Source organism: Heteronotia binoei, chromosome 2 (genome assembly GCF_032191835.1).
Source record: "Heteronotia binoei isolate CCM8104 ecotype False Entrance Well chromosome 2, APGP_CSIRO_Hbin_v1, whole genome shotgun sequence".
Lineage (NCBI taxonomy): Eukaryota > Metazoa > Chordata > Lepidosauria > Squamata > Gekkonidae > Heteronotia > Heteronotia binoei.
The window spans coordinates 27,462,231-27,476,237 of NC_083224.1; the positions used below are offsets into that span (position 1 = coordinate 27,462,231).

The 14,007-nt window shown below is 42.9% G+C and overlaps 1 protein-coding gene across 1 annotated transcript in view; it reads left to right on the plus strand.

Annotated features, from left to right (window-relative positions):
* CDH26 (cadherin 26) overlaps positions 1-14,007 on the plus strand; it is a 66,552-nt gene that overhangs the window by 49,938 nt on the left and 2,607 nt on the right. The window contains 2 exon segments of the mRNA XM_060232965.1: positions 11,423-11,491; positions 12,777-12,878. Coding sequence (XP_060088948.1) covers positions 11,423-11,491; positions 12,777-12,878 — 171 coding nt within the window.

The following is a 14,007-nucleotide window of genomic DNA, read 5'->3' on the forward strand; positions in this document are numbered from 1 at the left end:
CATTGCCTGAAACAATAAATTCACCGTGAGAGGACTTTCTGCAGGTGGTTCCTCACATCTCTCCAAGCTTGCGTGGGAGGTGGAAGGCAGTTCCAAGAAATTAGTTAAAGGCTGAAAGCTTTTTTCCTTCTGCTTGATCTTTTTCACCCCTTTCGGAGGCATCTTTCAAAAGTTCAAACATATAATTTAAAGAGGTAAAAAAAGATATAACTTTGGAGCCAGCGGGGAGAGCGTTAGGCAAAGGCTCCTGACCGGATATTGGTCAAAGCCACTCCCCCCCGGAGTCTCTATAATTAGATTGCAAATTGGTCCCTCTTTCCACTACAACCACAACATGAACACATGACAACTTCTTGATAAGCATCATGAATGGCCGTTCTTTAGAGTTCAGCTTCAAGTTTGCATTTGTTAGCTAAGGCCTGTAGAGTGATATGTTCCAAGGCAAAATGTGAGGAGACAAGTATAGACAATCCTGCTTGAAAACGACCCCTTGTATTACTCCTGAAGGCTGGGAGGAAATAGGACTTGTACCCTTCTAGTTGGATCTGGTGTGGAGTCCAGGTTTCTTGTTGTAGTATAACATCAAACCCCTTAAGATATTTTATAAACTCAGCATCCTTAGCCTTATTCTGCCAGCCGGCCACATTCCAGGAGACGATCTTAATATCCAGAATGGTGAAGGGTTTGGATGGCGAGAGTATGAAAGGGGTGGTGAGTCAGTCTTCTCTAGTTAGTTGTTCAAGGGTGCCATTGGTATCATGAAACCCAGATCCATTACCCAAGCCGCTCTTAATTAGTTGACTTGTATTTGGCCACACGATCTCACTATTGCTGCTCAGAAGGGGGTTCTCAGCCATTACTGGAGACGTATGAACTTCAGCTTGTGTTGATAACTCAAGGTTCTCTTTGAAATCCAATTTGCCTTCTATGGTGGAAATTAAATCAGTCTTCTCTTCGGGATTCACTTGTTGGAAGGGTGAGTGGTTTACTCCTGTTTTCCTTTGGTCTACCTCCATAGAAATGGGAGGAGTTAGAGGGACTGATAAAGCTGAACCATTCTCAAGAGTGTTGGGCATCATGAGCAGGTTAGATACTTGTTGCGTGTGATCACTTTTTGTTTTCAAAAGTTTATCCCTCAACACTTTGAGTTTAGTTGTGATTGCAAGTTGTTCTGTAGATGGGAAGGCTGTGAAAGAATTAGATCCTGTTCTATGGAGTTCTCAAGAAAGAGATGCTCTGAAGCTGGGTTCAGGTAGAAAGGTGAATCAGGACCCTGAGCCAAGCCACTCTGGTCTCCAGCTTTCGTCATTCCTGCTTTGAAATTGATGTCCTCTGTCAAAAGAGCCCTCTTTTTGCCAGTGGGGTAGCGGGGGTTCTCCCTCTGAGGCGGAGGCCACTTTGTGTGTGATTCCCAACCTATCAGTAGGGAGGCAGGACTAATTTTCAACTTCTTGCTTCCATTGGGAGTCGCCCATATTTCAGTTCTTTTCCTGCCTCTCTAGGGAGAGCATCGAATTTAGGATTGAGCCATCCATATCTACTCTTTTACATGTTCTAAACCTCTATTAATTACTACTACTTCATTATTCATTCCTAACAACTCTTAGTCTGTTTTCTTCTTATTTCTATCACTTTTGGGCCTACCTCACTACTGGGCTGTGAGGGATCGCCCGAAGGCGTCCCGACCGCCACTTTATTGCCCCGAGTCAGTTTCTGACCGGGGCCGAAGAAAGACGAGGGCTTCACCACATGAGGCACTCAGAAGACGATGGGTTCCTGTCAGCAGGAGACTGTGAGCCCCTAAGTGCCCAGGACGCCAGTGGAGCCAGCAAGACACAAGAGAGGCTTGCACGGACCTCCCCAACAAAACCGCCATTTTGCAGCCAGACAAAAAAGCACGCCAAAACAGGCCACTTCACTGACGACGTCCAGGCCCACAGCGGTATGCAGAGCACACACAGGCAGGATTGTCCCCTGAGCACTGGAGAGGGTGAGACATGCGAGCTGGGCCTTTGAAGAAGGGAAAAAACAGTGAGTACAGGGGCCCAATGCATGGTTGGCCATAGATCCCCTCCTCAAGAGTAGACCCCCTAGTGGCTGCTCAAGGTGATGTCCAGGAGGATATGGTGCCTATGTTTTTGTCTCAAACTTTTTTCTCAGTACGGAGAGATCGGATGAGAGAGGAGATACAGCAGTTTTGTAAAAAACGCAGCAAAAAGAGGCATAGATCGCATTCCTTTTTCTCTTCCTCGCAATCCCCACCAAGAAGGCCTAAGGGAAAGGGCAAATGGCCCACTAAGGCATCTCAGAAGCAAACACCTCTCTTAAGTGGGGAACAAGATCAAGACCTCTCAGAAGGTGATGATCAATCTGATAAGTTTAGTGATAAGGAAGAGGGGGAGTTCCTCACCAATAAGGAAGATCTACCTATTGATGTACCGGAACATGCACAGAGGTTCTTTAAATCAGAAGATTATCAATATTTACTCATTAGAACACTTACAGCACTAGATCTCCACGATGATCCAGATGTGGAGGATGAGGAGGAAGAAAGCAAAAAAGTTAAACACAAGGAAGGAGACATAGAATTTTTTCCCAAAAAGTCATCTTATACAAAAGCCTTTCCCTTTCCTAAATATTTTGAAAGACAAGTGAGGGCAGAATGGAGAAAACCATTTGTCAATAAACAATACCCAGGTTTTTTAAAGAAAATGTATCAGCTTTATTTATTTACCAATAGCTCCTTGCAGATTCCCCTGGTTGATGCTCCTGTAGCAACGCTGCAGAGATATGGCTTGGTCTCAGAAGACGGTCAAGGCAACCTAAAGGACCACATTGACAAGAAGGCAGAATTCGCGTTAAGGAAGACACATGAGGCTTCCGCCATGGCTCTCAAGGCATCGGCAATCGGTTCCACGATAGCGAGAGCTGCTATTGTCTGGATGAGGAAGCTGATATCAAAGATACCAGAGGAGGACCATCGTACCATGGAGGGAGCCAATAGAATACTGAAAGCAGTTTCTTTTTTAGTAGACTCCATGCTGGACACTATGGTTTTTGCATCAAGGGCAAACTAGGCATTCTATTTGGCTGAGAGCCTGGTCAGCTGATTCTCATTCAAAGAATATTGTGATGTCTTATCCATTTCATGGAGGTCAACTTTTCGGTCAGGATCTGGACAAAATCTTGGTGGATACCAAAGACAAAAAGAAGGCAATGCCAAAATTTTTACGTCAACAGGACAACAGACAAGGATACCAGCCTTCCTTTTATGTACAACACACGCTACCACGTTTTCATCTAGAAAACAGAAAATCTTCCTGGAACTCTGCCAAGCAGCCATTTTGACGCAACAATTCCATCAGATTCAACAGATTTGGAAACAAACAATCAGAAAAGATGGACAGGGACAACAAATCAAACAAAGCATAACTTCCAATCAGTTCCGGTAGGCACATGTCTCCTTCACTTCCAAGATCAGTGGCAGGACACAACAACAGACGCCTGGTGCAAGGAGATAGTCACCGATGGCTACAAGTTGGAATTCCTATGGATCCCACCCAACCACTTTGTGCATTCACCAAGTCACACAAATCTAATCAAAAAAGAACGTACGATTCAAGCCATTCAGCATCTTTTGGAAATAAAGGCAATAGAACCAGTTCCCTCGGAGGAGCAGAGGAAGAGAGTCTATTCTATATTTTTCACAGTCCCAAAGAGATCAGGAGATTGGAGAGCAGTACTAGATCTAAAAATTTTAAATACCTTTATCCTCCCAAAGAAGTTCTGAATGGAAACACTTTGGTCAATAATAGAGGCCCTGCAGCCTCAAGAGCTACTCGCCTCAATAGACCTAACAGAGGCGTACCTCCACATACTGATTTTTGTTGGTCACAGGAAATTCCTTTGTTTTTGTTATCTCAATCAGCATCTCTAATTCAGAGCACTTGCCTTCGGACTATCTTCAGCCCCAAGAGTGTTCTCCAAAGTGCTGGTAAACTTAGTGGTTCTTCTGAGAGAGCAGGGGATACACATCCACCCTTACCTGGACGCACTCCTAATAAGAGCACCTTCTCAGGAGAGAGCTTGGGCGGACACCAATCAAACCATCAACACACTTCAGAGCCATGGTTTTTTGGTGAACACACAAAAGAGTTCCCTGGAACCTTCAAACCGCCTCGAACATCTGGTGGTCATTATAGACACGAGTCAAAATCGTCTATACCTTCCTCTTCAGAAAGCTCAAAAGATAAGAGAGGCAGCCTCTTCAATAATCAGGAGCAGGACTTTGTCATTGATGGCACTAGCTATACTGCAGAATCTGATGATCTCTACAGTAGATGTGATTCAGTGGGGAAGGTTCCATGCAAAACCACTTCAAAACTTTTTGCGTCCCTTTCAGTATTGTATAGCGAAGAAGACAGATTGTTCCATAAAGGTCCCACTGAAGCTGAAATTCAACCTTTGTTGGTGGACAAGGATCACCAACTTGATTCAGGGAAAACAATTTTGGATAAGCGAGTGGATACAAATATATACAGGTGCCAGTCTATCGGGCTGGGGAGCCACGTATCAGAGCATTCCAGTCCAGGGCTCCTGGAGCCAGAAGGAATCCAAGCTCCCAATCAATGTGCTGGAATTAAGAGCTATCGGACTGGCACTGATACATTTCGCCTCCAGAATCAACAAACGCCATGTCTTGGTAAGGACGGACAATGTTTCTGCAAAGGCATATGTCAACAGGCAAGGGGGCTCCAGATCTACCCTGCTTCTCAAGGAAGTGTCACTTCTACTGGCATGGGCGCAAGTTCATATTGCATCCATCAAAGCAGAGCACGTGAAGGGCATTTCCAATGTACAAGCAGACTGGCTCAGTCGCCAACAAATTCGTCAAGGAGAGTGGACGCTGAGCACGGATGTTTTCCAAATAATAGTAGACCAGTTTTTTGCAGACCTTTTTGCATCTCATCTCAACAAGCTGCGATGTTTCTTCACATGATTTTTTCACCCAAAGGCAGAGGGAACGGATGCATTGACAGCACCGTGGCCGAAGACATTACTGTTTGCCTTCCCACCGATTCCTCTCTTACCAAGAGTGATAAGAAGAGTCAGGCTATTGCAAGCAGAGGTAATACTGGTAGCTCCATACTGGCCCAGACAACCCTGGTTCGCAGATCTGAAAGAGCTATCAACCCATCATCCTCTAACTGTACCAGTGTCTGCGGATATGCTGCATCAGGGGCCAGTCTTTCGGTTTTTAAAAAGTTTTATTGATTTAAACTACTACAAGACAGAAGCATTGCAGAGTATACATAAAAGAAAGGGGAAAGAGAGAAAAAGGGACATACAGAATGGGAAAAACAGAAAAAAGAAACCAGTACAAATGTATCAGTTATAATTCCACCTCTCAATATAATACTCTAATCTTTCTACCTACAAGTATAAAAATCTCCATTAAATGTTACCTTCCTTTCTTCTTTTACCAGGGCATGAAAAAAATTATAAATTATTTTAGTAAACTAGTAAAGCATTGTACAACTAAACAATTCTTCTTAGACACAAATCAGACTGTCTCATCCTCAAATTTTACTAAATTAACTTACAGCTATAACAAACACAAATCAGATTTTTAATTTAGCCAAAACCCTATAATAGAAAGTACATGTATTTTCTTTATTCATAGCAGATTGCAAAAAGTACCTCAAATGCAGTCAATTACTTTATCAGTCTCTATCTAAAACATTTCTCCTACAGGCATGTTAAAGCAAGTCTACCAAATTACCAAGTTATTCAAATTCTGCAGCTGTTATGTTATCTAGCTTTCCACCATTAATCCTATTTTCACTCCATTAGCAACAATCTCTCTAAATAGGCAGACTATCAATATTTACCTATTCACTGGGAAGAGAAGAAAGAGAAAGAGCACAGAACATTAAAAAGACTCAAATTCCAAAGTCCTTCTTCCCCAGAGTTAAAAACTTTTAAGTTCCTTTAGTTTCTACGTCCAAGTTATATCCGAGGCAGCCCATTTGTCCATAGCTTATCTTCTAGTGTCATCTTATATTTCTTAGTCAGAGTTCCTTGTTCAGCCATTCACCAAAGCAGAAAAAGAGATCCAAAATCCTTTTTGCGGATGGCTTTCCAAATCCAAATTAGACTATTGAAGTGCAGTTTTCCTCTTCTCGGCATGGCCCGCCTCCTCAACCACCAAAGAAAGAGTCCTTCGCCATTTCCCCTTCTCCAGTTGATCTTTTTAACGGTCAGCATTTGGTGAAGAATTAAAAATGCGTCAGACGGGGCCATTTTCTTTTCCCTTCGTTTGTTTCGCATAATCACAGTTTCCCCTTCTGTTTTCACAGCCACCGATTCATTCTTTTTAATACAGGGCTCCTGTAGATTTGCCCTTTCATTAGCTGTTAAATCCTCTTCACTCAAATAGTTAGCTGTCAACATGAAGTAATCTTTAAGAAGCTGCGTGAGTGAAATAAAATCCTCCTTTAGAGATCTGAAATCTGCACTAATATCTTTTCCATGTGCCATTTCATTAAATGATGCCATTTGAAAACTCAGATTGTGCATAAACTCAGTCTTTTAAATCAGATTATTTTTTGCTTCTTTCTTATTAATTCTTGTTCCACAGCAACTTTAACAAAGGTTGTTAAGAGAGATTCTTTCAGCTACCGACAGATACAGGGGACAGAACTTTCTGTATTTCCCTTTTGTATTCAGATCTTATTGCAGATTCTTGATCATCTTTGTAATATATGTCCAATTAAAGTCCGGGTCAATTTATTGTTTATATTCAAGCCAGCTTGAATAATTAAGACTGCTCATCACGTTCCAAGGCCTTTTGAAGTAATCCTTGAACTAGTCTATTGATGGTATGTTAAGTGACCCCTCACGGGGTAGGGTTAGAGAAAAAAACCCTACTTGTTAGGCATAGTTGTTGCTTTAGATGTGGAGAAATGTTGCTTTAAAGGATGTACTAAAGAAAAAGAAAGCTGAAGCAATCGGGAGTTCTTCTTTCACTGCTGACTTTAGCGTTCATAGCCGCAGAGCTTCAGGATGCATGACGGGTCTTGGGGGCTGTTGCCTTTGGCCCCTTCCCCCCCCCCCATGGAATTCCCATGCCGAAGAGAAGGCTCTACAAGGCCCCCCTTTGGGGGCATCACTTCAGTGAGAGCATCTGCAGACAACTCTAAAGCCAAGATGACGGATCCCGGAAGTCCCAGGGGCCAATCTTTCATCCCCATCCATATTGGTTGCAACTGACCGCATGGAAATTGAGAGGTCAAAGTTGTTAAGGATGGGGTATTCGGAGCATGTGACACAGACAATACTAGCTTCCAGGAGGCCATCTACAGTACGTATTTACAACGTAACTTGGAAAGCATTTGTCTGCTGGTGCAGGAGAAAACAGGTCAATCTGTTGAAACCAGAAATGAAAGAGATTCTTCAATTTTTGCAGGACGGATTGGCATCGGGCCTCAAGGCAGCCACTCTACGTTGTCAGGTGGCAGCTCTGTCATCAGTGTTGTCAAGAGGAGAGAAGAATTCTTTATCTAGGCATCCACATGTCTCTAGATTTTTAAGAGGAGCTACACTGTTGCTTCCACCTCAGACTCACAGATTTCCTACTTGGAAGCTGAATACAGTTCTCACAGCTCTAACAAGGTCTCCTTTTGAACCTATAAAGGAGATACCATTGTCTTTCCTGAGGCTGAAGGTTATCTTTTTGATTGCCATAACCTCAGCCAGAAGAGTTTCTGAATTGGGAGCACTGTCGGTACACAAGGATTTGTGTATATTTCATAAGGAGTGGTCCTTAGGACGGACCCCACCTTTAGACCTAAGGTGGACTCTAGTTTTCATAGGGCACAGGAACTACATCTTCCGTCTTTTTGTCCACACCCTTCGCATCCCAAGGAAAAGATATGGCACAAATAGGACGTCAAACGGGCATTGCGATGTTATCTCAATAGGACTAGAGACTGCCGGAAAACAGAGTCACTATTCATAAACGTTGTTCCTCCTCATGTAGGCAAGAAAATGTCGAATGCTGCAATCAGCAAAACCTTGCACTTGTGCATACCAGAGGCATATAAAGCTCAAAAGTTTATCCCTCCTCAAGGTTTGACGGCGCATTCAGTAAGGAGCGCAGCTACAAACGCAGCTTTTTCTAACAGAGCCTCAGTAGAACAAATATGTAAAGCTGCTACATGGTTATCTCTGTCTACATTCATAAGACATTATAAGATTAACGCTTACGACTCGGCTGATGCTGCTTTTGGGAGAAAAGTACTTCAGCACGTTCTGGGGGGTGCCGATGGCGAGGTCCCTCCCAAAATTTAGGGACACTGCTTTAAGATGTCCCACAAGGTGGCCTCCGCCTCAGAGGGAGAACGACCATTGGGTACTTACCGTGAGGGGTCCTTCTCTCTGAGGATAGGAGGCTACTTTGACCCTTCCCCTTATGCCACCATCGACATTCTTCAGAGCTATCAAAGCTAACGGAACTTTTACGATTTTCAGAACATGCAAAAAAACCCTCCCAAACACCAGAATAATTATGATCTGTGAAATATCACTAAAACTTCCTGATTCCATGTTCTTACTGTATCTTTACTGTTCTATTATGTTCAACTTCTGTTCTTTATTGACAGTTAGAGAATAGGTTTCTACTGCTTCAGGAATTGCCGAACTGAAATGTGGGCGACTCCCAATGGAAGCAGGAGGTTGAAAATTAGTCCTGCCTCCCTACTGATAGGTTGGGAATCACCCACAAGGTGGCCTCCTGTCCTCAGAGGAGAAGGACCCCTCAAGGTAAGTACCCAATGGTTGTTTATAAGAGAATTGACAAAGACCCTAGCATCCCCTTGGTGTGAAGAAAGTCTTTCTGAGACTGCAGCAGACTGGGGATCCTGGAACTGCTGAAAGTGAGCAAGATTCTTTGAGCCTGATTTGGGCTGGTAAGAGGTTCCACCATAATTAAGTCAATTGATGGTAATTTCCCCCTTAGAAGGGCTTTTAGATGGTAAGTAGCCCATCAAATTGAGTTCCATAAGAACTTCTGTCCTTTGTAAGGGCAGACAGTTAAACACACTTTGGAAGGTTGCAGCTTTAATTTTATTTATATTATTTATTTTATTTATTTATTTAATTTTAATTGGGCTCCCTCCTCACACTGCTGCTGTACCAAGTTCTTCTTTGGGCTCTTCAACTCTTCACTTGTTAATTTCCCAGGGTTTGTTTTAACTTTGGTATTTAGCAAGAATTTCTGAGATAAGTGGTCAATTTTATTTTCAGTTTGTCTAAGTCTCTCAAAAATAGATTCAACAGTTTTAGCAGTTAGCTGTATATGATCACTTGTAGCAAGTTCGAAGTCTTTGTCAACTGTTTGCATCAGGAGAGATTTATCTTCCCTCCCGTCATTGGAGTTGGTATCTTCCTCAAGATTTATGAGGGGTGTAAAGCGGTTGGAAGTTGGAATATCGCAGGTTGGTGGGAGTAGACTTGAAGCATAGAAATCATTAATTTTAGAGAAAGAGTCATCTAGGTCACGAGTTCTTTTGCTGATGCCCATAATGAAGAACTGGGATTCAGACCTAGGCTCAGAAGGGGAGAGAAAAAAAAAACTCTAAAAGCCGCGAAGCCAGACACAAGGTACTGAGATTCTTTTTAAAAAAAAAGAAAAGAAAAGCCTAGCCCGTAGTTTTTCAGTAAAGGCTTTCCTTCTGCTGAGGTATAAATCTCAAGGCTAAAATCTCCAGCAGTCAGATAACAAATGTAACACAGTCAAAAAGTCCATGTGGGGTGAGGAGCAGCAGTCTCTTTACTGTTTGCTCATTAAAAGCCCTCACTCCTCCCCCACCATTATAAAAGGTTGCAGATAAGATTACTATAGGAGTATAAAGGCTAAAACATAAATAATAAAGGCTAAAACTGAAATAAAACCAAACAACAGTACTCCCCTTCGACGGAGCTCAGTCAGCAGGGGTCTGCTCCCTCAGAGCCGGAACCGGATCTCTCTATTAGTCAAGCTCAATCTCTGGATGTTGCAGGAAAAAATTCTAGGCCATGAACAGTTGGGCTTCTGCAAAGGGAAGACCACTTTAGACCACTGCATTACCCTATCCCATCTAGTCAACAAGTAGACTGTGCATAATAACCAGAAATTATTTGTTGCTTTTTTAGATTTAAAAGGTGCATTTGATTCAGTTGACAGGGACCTCCTCTGGATTAAGCTAGACAAACTAAACATGGATAAAAGACTCCTTATACTTATTAAGAGATTACACACTTCTACCACCTGCCAGATCAAATGCTCATTAGCAGGCAACCTAACATCGAAGATTGCTGCCAATAAGGGTGTCAAACAGGGTTGCATTTTGGCTCCCTATTTATTCAATCTCTTCCTTAATGACCTGGCTATTCAGTTGTCTGGTCCAGACTGCCATAGTCCAAAACTCGGTGCATTACATGTGCCCTTGTTACTTTATGCTGACGATACGGTGCTGCTGTTGTGCTCTAGAGTGGGCTTAAAATGTCTGTTGTCCCGTTGTGTTCTGTATTTTACTAGTAATAAACTCCAGCTCAATTATGAGAAGTCCAAAATCTTAGTTTTCTCAAAAAAGTGGAGACTTTACAAATGGGTTATTGATGGTAAAGAGATAGAGCAAGTCAAGTATTTTAAATACTTAGGTGTTTATTTTCAATATAATGTGACTTGGTCTACCCATCTCAAGTATGCAGTGAAGATAGCTAACATCAGTGCATCTGCCATAACTCGCTTTTTTTATGGCAGAGGTAACCAATTTGTGCCAGCTGCCATAAAAATATTCAAAGCCAAAGTGATTTCACAACTTCTGTATGGCATCCCAATCTGGATTGGATCTTATGAAGGTGCTATTGAACGAGTCCAATCCAAATTCTTGCGTAAAATTCTGGGCATGCCAAAATGTGTCCCATATGCAGTTATCTGCTTAGAAACTGGCATGTCTTTAATGGTTACTAGTGCATGGCTCATGACCTTCAAATTCTGGCTACGCTTGCACTACAACTCTGAACCGGGGAGCTATATCTCTCAAATGCTCTCTGAATTTAATTTGTCAAATTGGTCAGCACAAATTGAGAGAAAAATAAAAGCAATGGGTTTATCCCTAGAACTATTATCCATGTTGTTCTTCACCACCGCAGTCCAACAAATTAAAAACAGGTTGCTAGATATTGAGCGCCAAGACCTATACAGTCTGGCTAAGAAAACTTGTTCCCCACTGAGTTTTGAGATCTCTCTTAGTATTGGGAAAATGGCCTCATATCTATCCGTCTTGCAGGTACACTCTGTGTGCACAAAACATGAGGCCACACTTTTTCTGTGACTGTCTACCATCCTGTCAATGAACCAACAAACTTTTTTTTAAAGGAAGTACCTAGAATGACCACCTCGCATTCCCGGACATCCAGTCAAGTTCACTTTGAAGAAACTTTCTCTGTGAGTAAAGATCTACACAATCCATTGAGCCTTGTCTGTACTATATGAATTTTGTCCCATTTGTGTGTATGTTTACAATTATCTGTTAGTGACTGTCACAGCATCTTGTGAGTCTCTGCACAGTCGACTTCACAAGATGTGTTTATTTAAAACATTTCTATACAGCCTGTCCATCCAAACAGTACTCCCAAGATGGCGAACATCAAGAACATTAAGGGTGTGGTCACCAGGGCTTTTTCTAGCAGGAGTTCCTCTGCATATTAGTCCACGCCCCCCCCCCCCGATGTAGCCAATTCTCCTGGAGCTTAAAGTAGGCCCTGTACTAAGAACCCTCTAAGCTCTTGGAGGATTGGCTACATCAGGGGGTGTGGCCTAATATGCAGAGGAGCTCCTGCTAGAAAAAGAGCCCTGGACTGGTCACACATGCTAAATAATGCAATTTCAGTCCGCTTCAGAAACTATTTGAAAGTGGATTTTGCCATTTCACACAGTAAAATCCAATTGGAAAGTGCCTTGAATGTGGATCGAATGTGAATTATTTAGCACGTGTGACCGCATCCTAAGTCAGCATTTGAAGGAAGTGTATGTAACATATTTAAACAATTCATTGAAGCACCCAATGCACATAACAGCGTAACAGCCAAAACCACTTAGTGGGGGAAACATCAGACAGAACAAAGGAAGTCTCCACCTACTGGCAGAAGACAACTATCGAGGGAAACAGATGTATATCTGTGGGAAGGAAGTTCGAAAGCTTTGGCCCCATGACTGAGAAGGACCTTACTTGCCTATGTAGGTTCATATGGAAGTAGGTGGTCCTTTAGGTAGTTGTACAGGGCTTTAAAGGTGAATACCAGCAACAGATGCCCTGTGGGGTGGATGGGGCTGAGAGGGCTCTCACATCAGCTACCTTTTCAAGGACAATCTCTGCGAGAGCTATGGCTGACCCAAGGCCATTCCAGCAGCTGCAAGTGGAGGAGTGGGGAATCAAACCTGGTTCTCCCAGATAAGAGTCCGCCCACTATACCAAACTGGCTCAGCCCGATTTGTGAAAGCTTATGGCACAATACACTTTGTTGGTCTGTAAGATAAAGATTAAATAAAGTTTATCCTGTTATCTCTGATAACAGAACTTCTGTTTTTTTATGCTGCAGTAAATTAACAATTGACCCTTTGCAATGAAAATAACCTTGTTTAAGAAGGAACGAAGAATGGAAGCAGAAAGATTGTTATAGTGAAATTCTTTTGAAAACCATTACAGTTTGTATTCCTCTTTTTCTCAAAGCACGGCCAAGGAATGATCCAGGAAAAACCATTGGGGAACACTGACTATTCCTACGGAAGGATAGTGCTACCAACAAGAGATCCCAATCCTTTCTGGAACCAGGTTTACTATTACTACTACTACTACGCCTTGAATTCAGCAGGAGCTCACAGGAGCATAGCTCCTGAACCTTTCTGACAGCCCCCCTCCTCCTCCCCACCTACCTTGTCCCTTGAATAGTAAGTGCAGCTGCATAACAGTCCCTAGATTAGGAGAACAGGCAGCCAGCCAGCCACCAGGAGCTTTGCCACACCCTCAACAGCCCTCATTAACCCCTGGGGAAGCTCACGCCTCCCTTTCTCCACTTCTTATGTGATTTTGGGTGGCGGGTGGCTTGCTGGCCTTTTAACTGGGGGGGGGGTGGCCAAGAAGAGCCCCAGGTGAGTGAGGCCTGCTTGGGCTGGCTGGATCTCTAGCCAGCCCAAACAGGCCTCCCTCGCTGGGGGCTTTCCTTTCTTGCGTAGAGTTGCTGCTGGCTGGTAGGGGGGCATATGCTAATGAGTTATGCTAATGAGGTCCACCACCTATTTTTCTACAAAACAACCCCTGACTACTGCTACTACTACATCTGAATTGCCCAATTCCTACATTACACTGCTTTTTTGTACGGTCAGCCTGCCTGCAGGCATTGTGTGAAGTGGGAAATTTCTTCCTGTTCTGGACTGCGGTGCCACCTCATGGGCAAGGGAAGAGGTGAAACACTTAACTCTAGGAGCCACGATGGAAACCATCACGGCCCTCAACTAAAAGCCTAATGGAACATCTCTGCCTTATAGGCCCTGAAGAATTGCATTAGATAAAGATTAAATAAAGTTTATCCTGTTATTTCTGATAAAAATGTGATTCTGACTCCGGATTTCTGACCTTATTTAAAACTAGAAAACTGTTTCTGTAGGATCATAATGATAAAAAAAACTTTGGGATGGCTTTCAAATTGTAGAATCACTGATCTTCTGGTCACCGCACCTCAAAAAGGGTATTATAGCATTGGAGAAAGTCCAGAAAAGGGCAACTAGAATGATTAAAGGGCTGGAACACTTTCCCTATGAAGAAAGGTTGAAACGCTTAGGGCTCTTTAGCTTGGAGAAATGTCGACTGCGGGGTGACATGATAGAGGTTTACAAGATAATGCATGGGATGGAGAAAGTAGAGAAAGAAGTACTTTTCTCCCTTTCTCACAATACAAGAACTC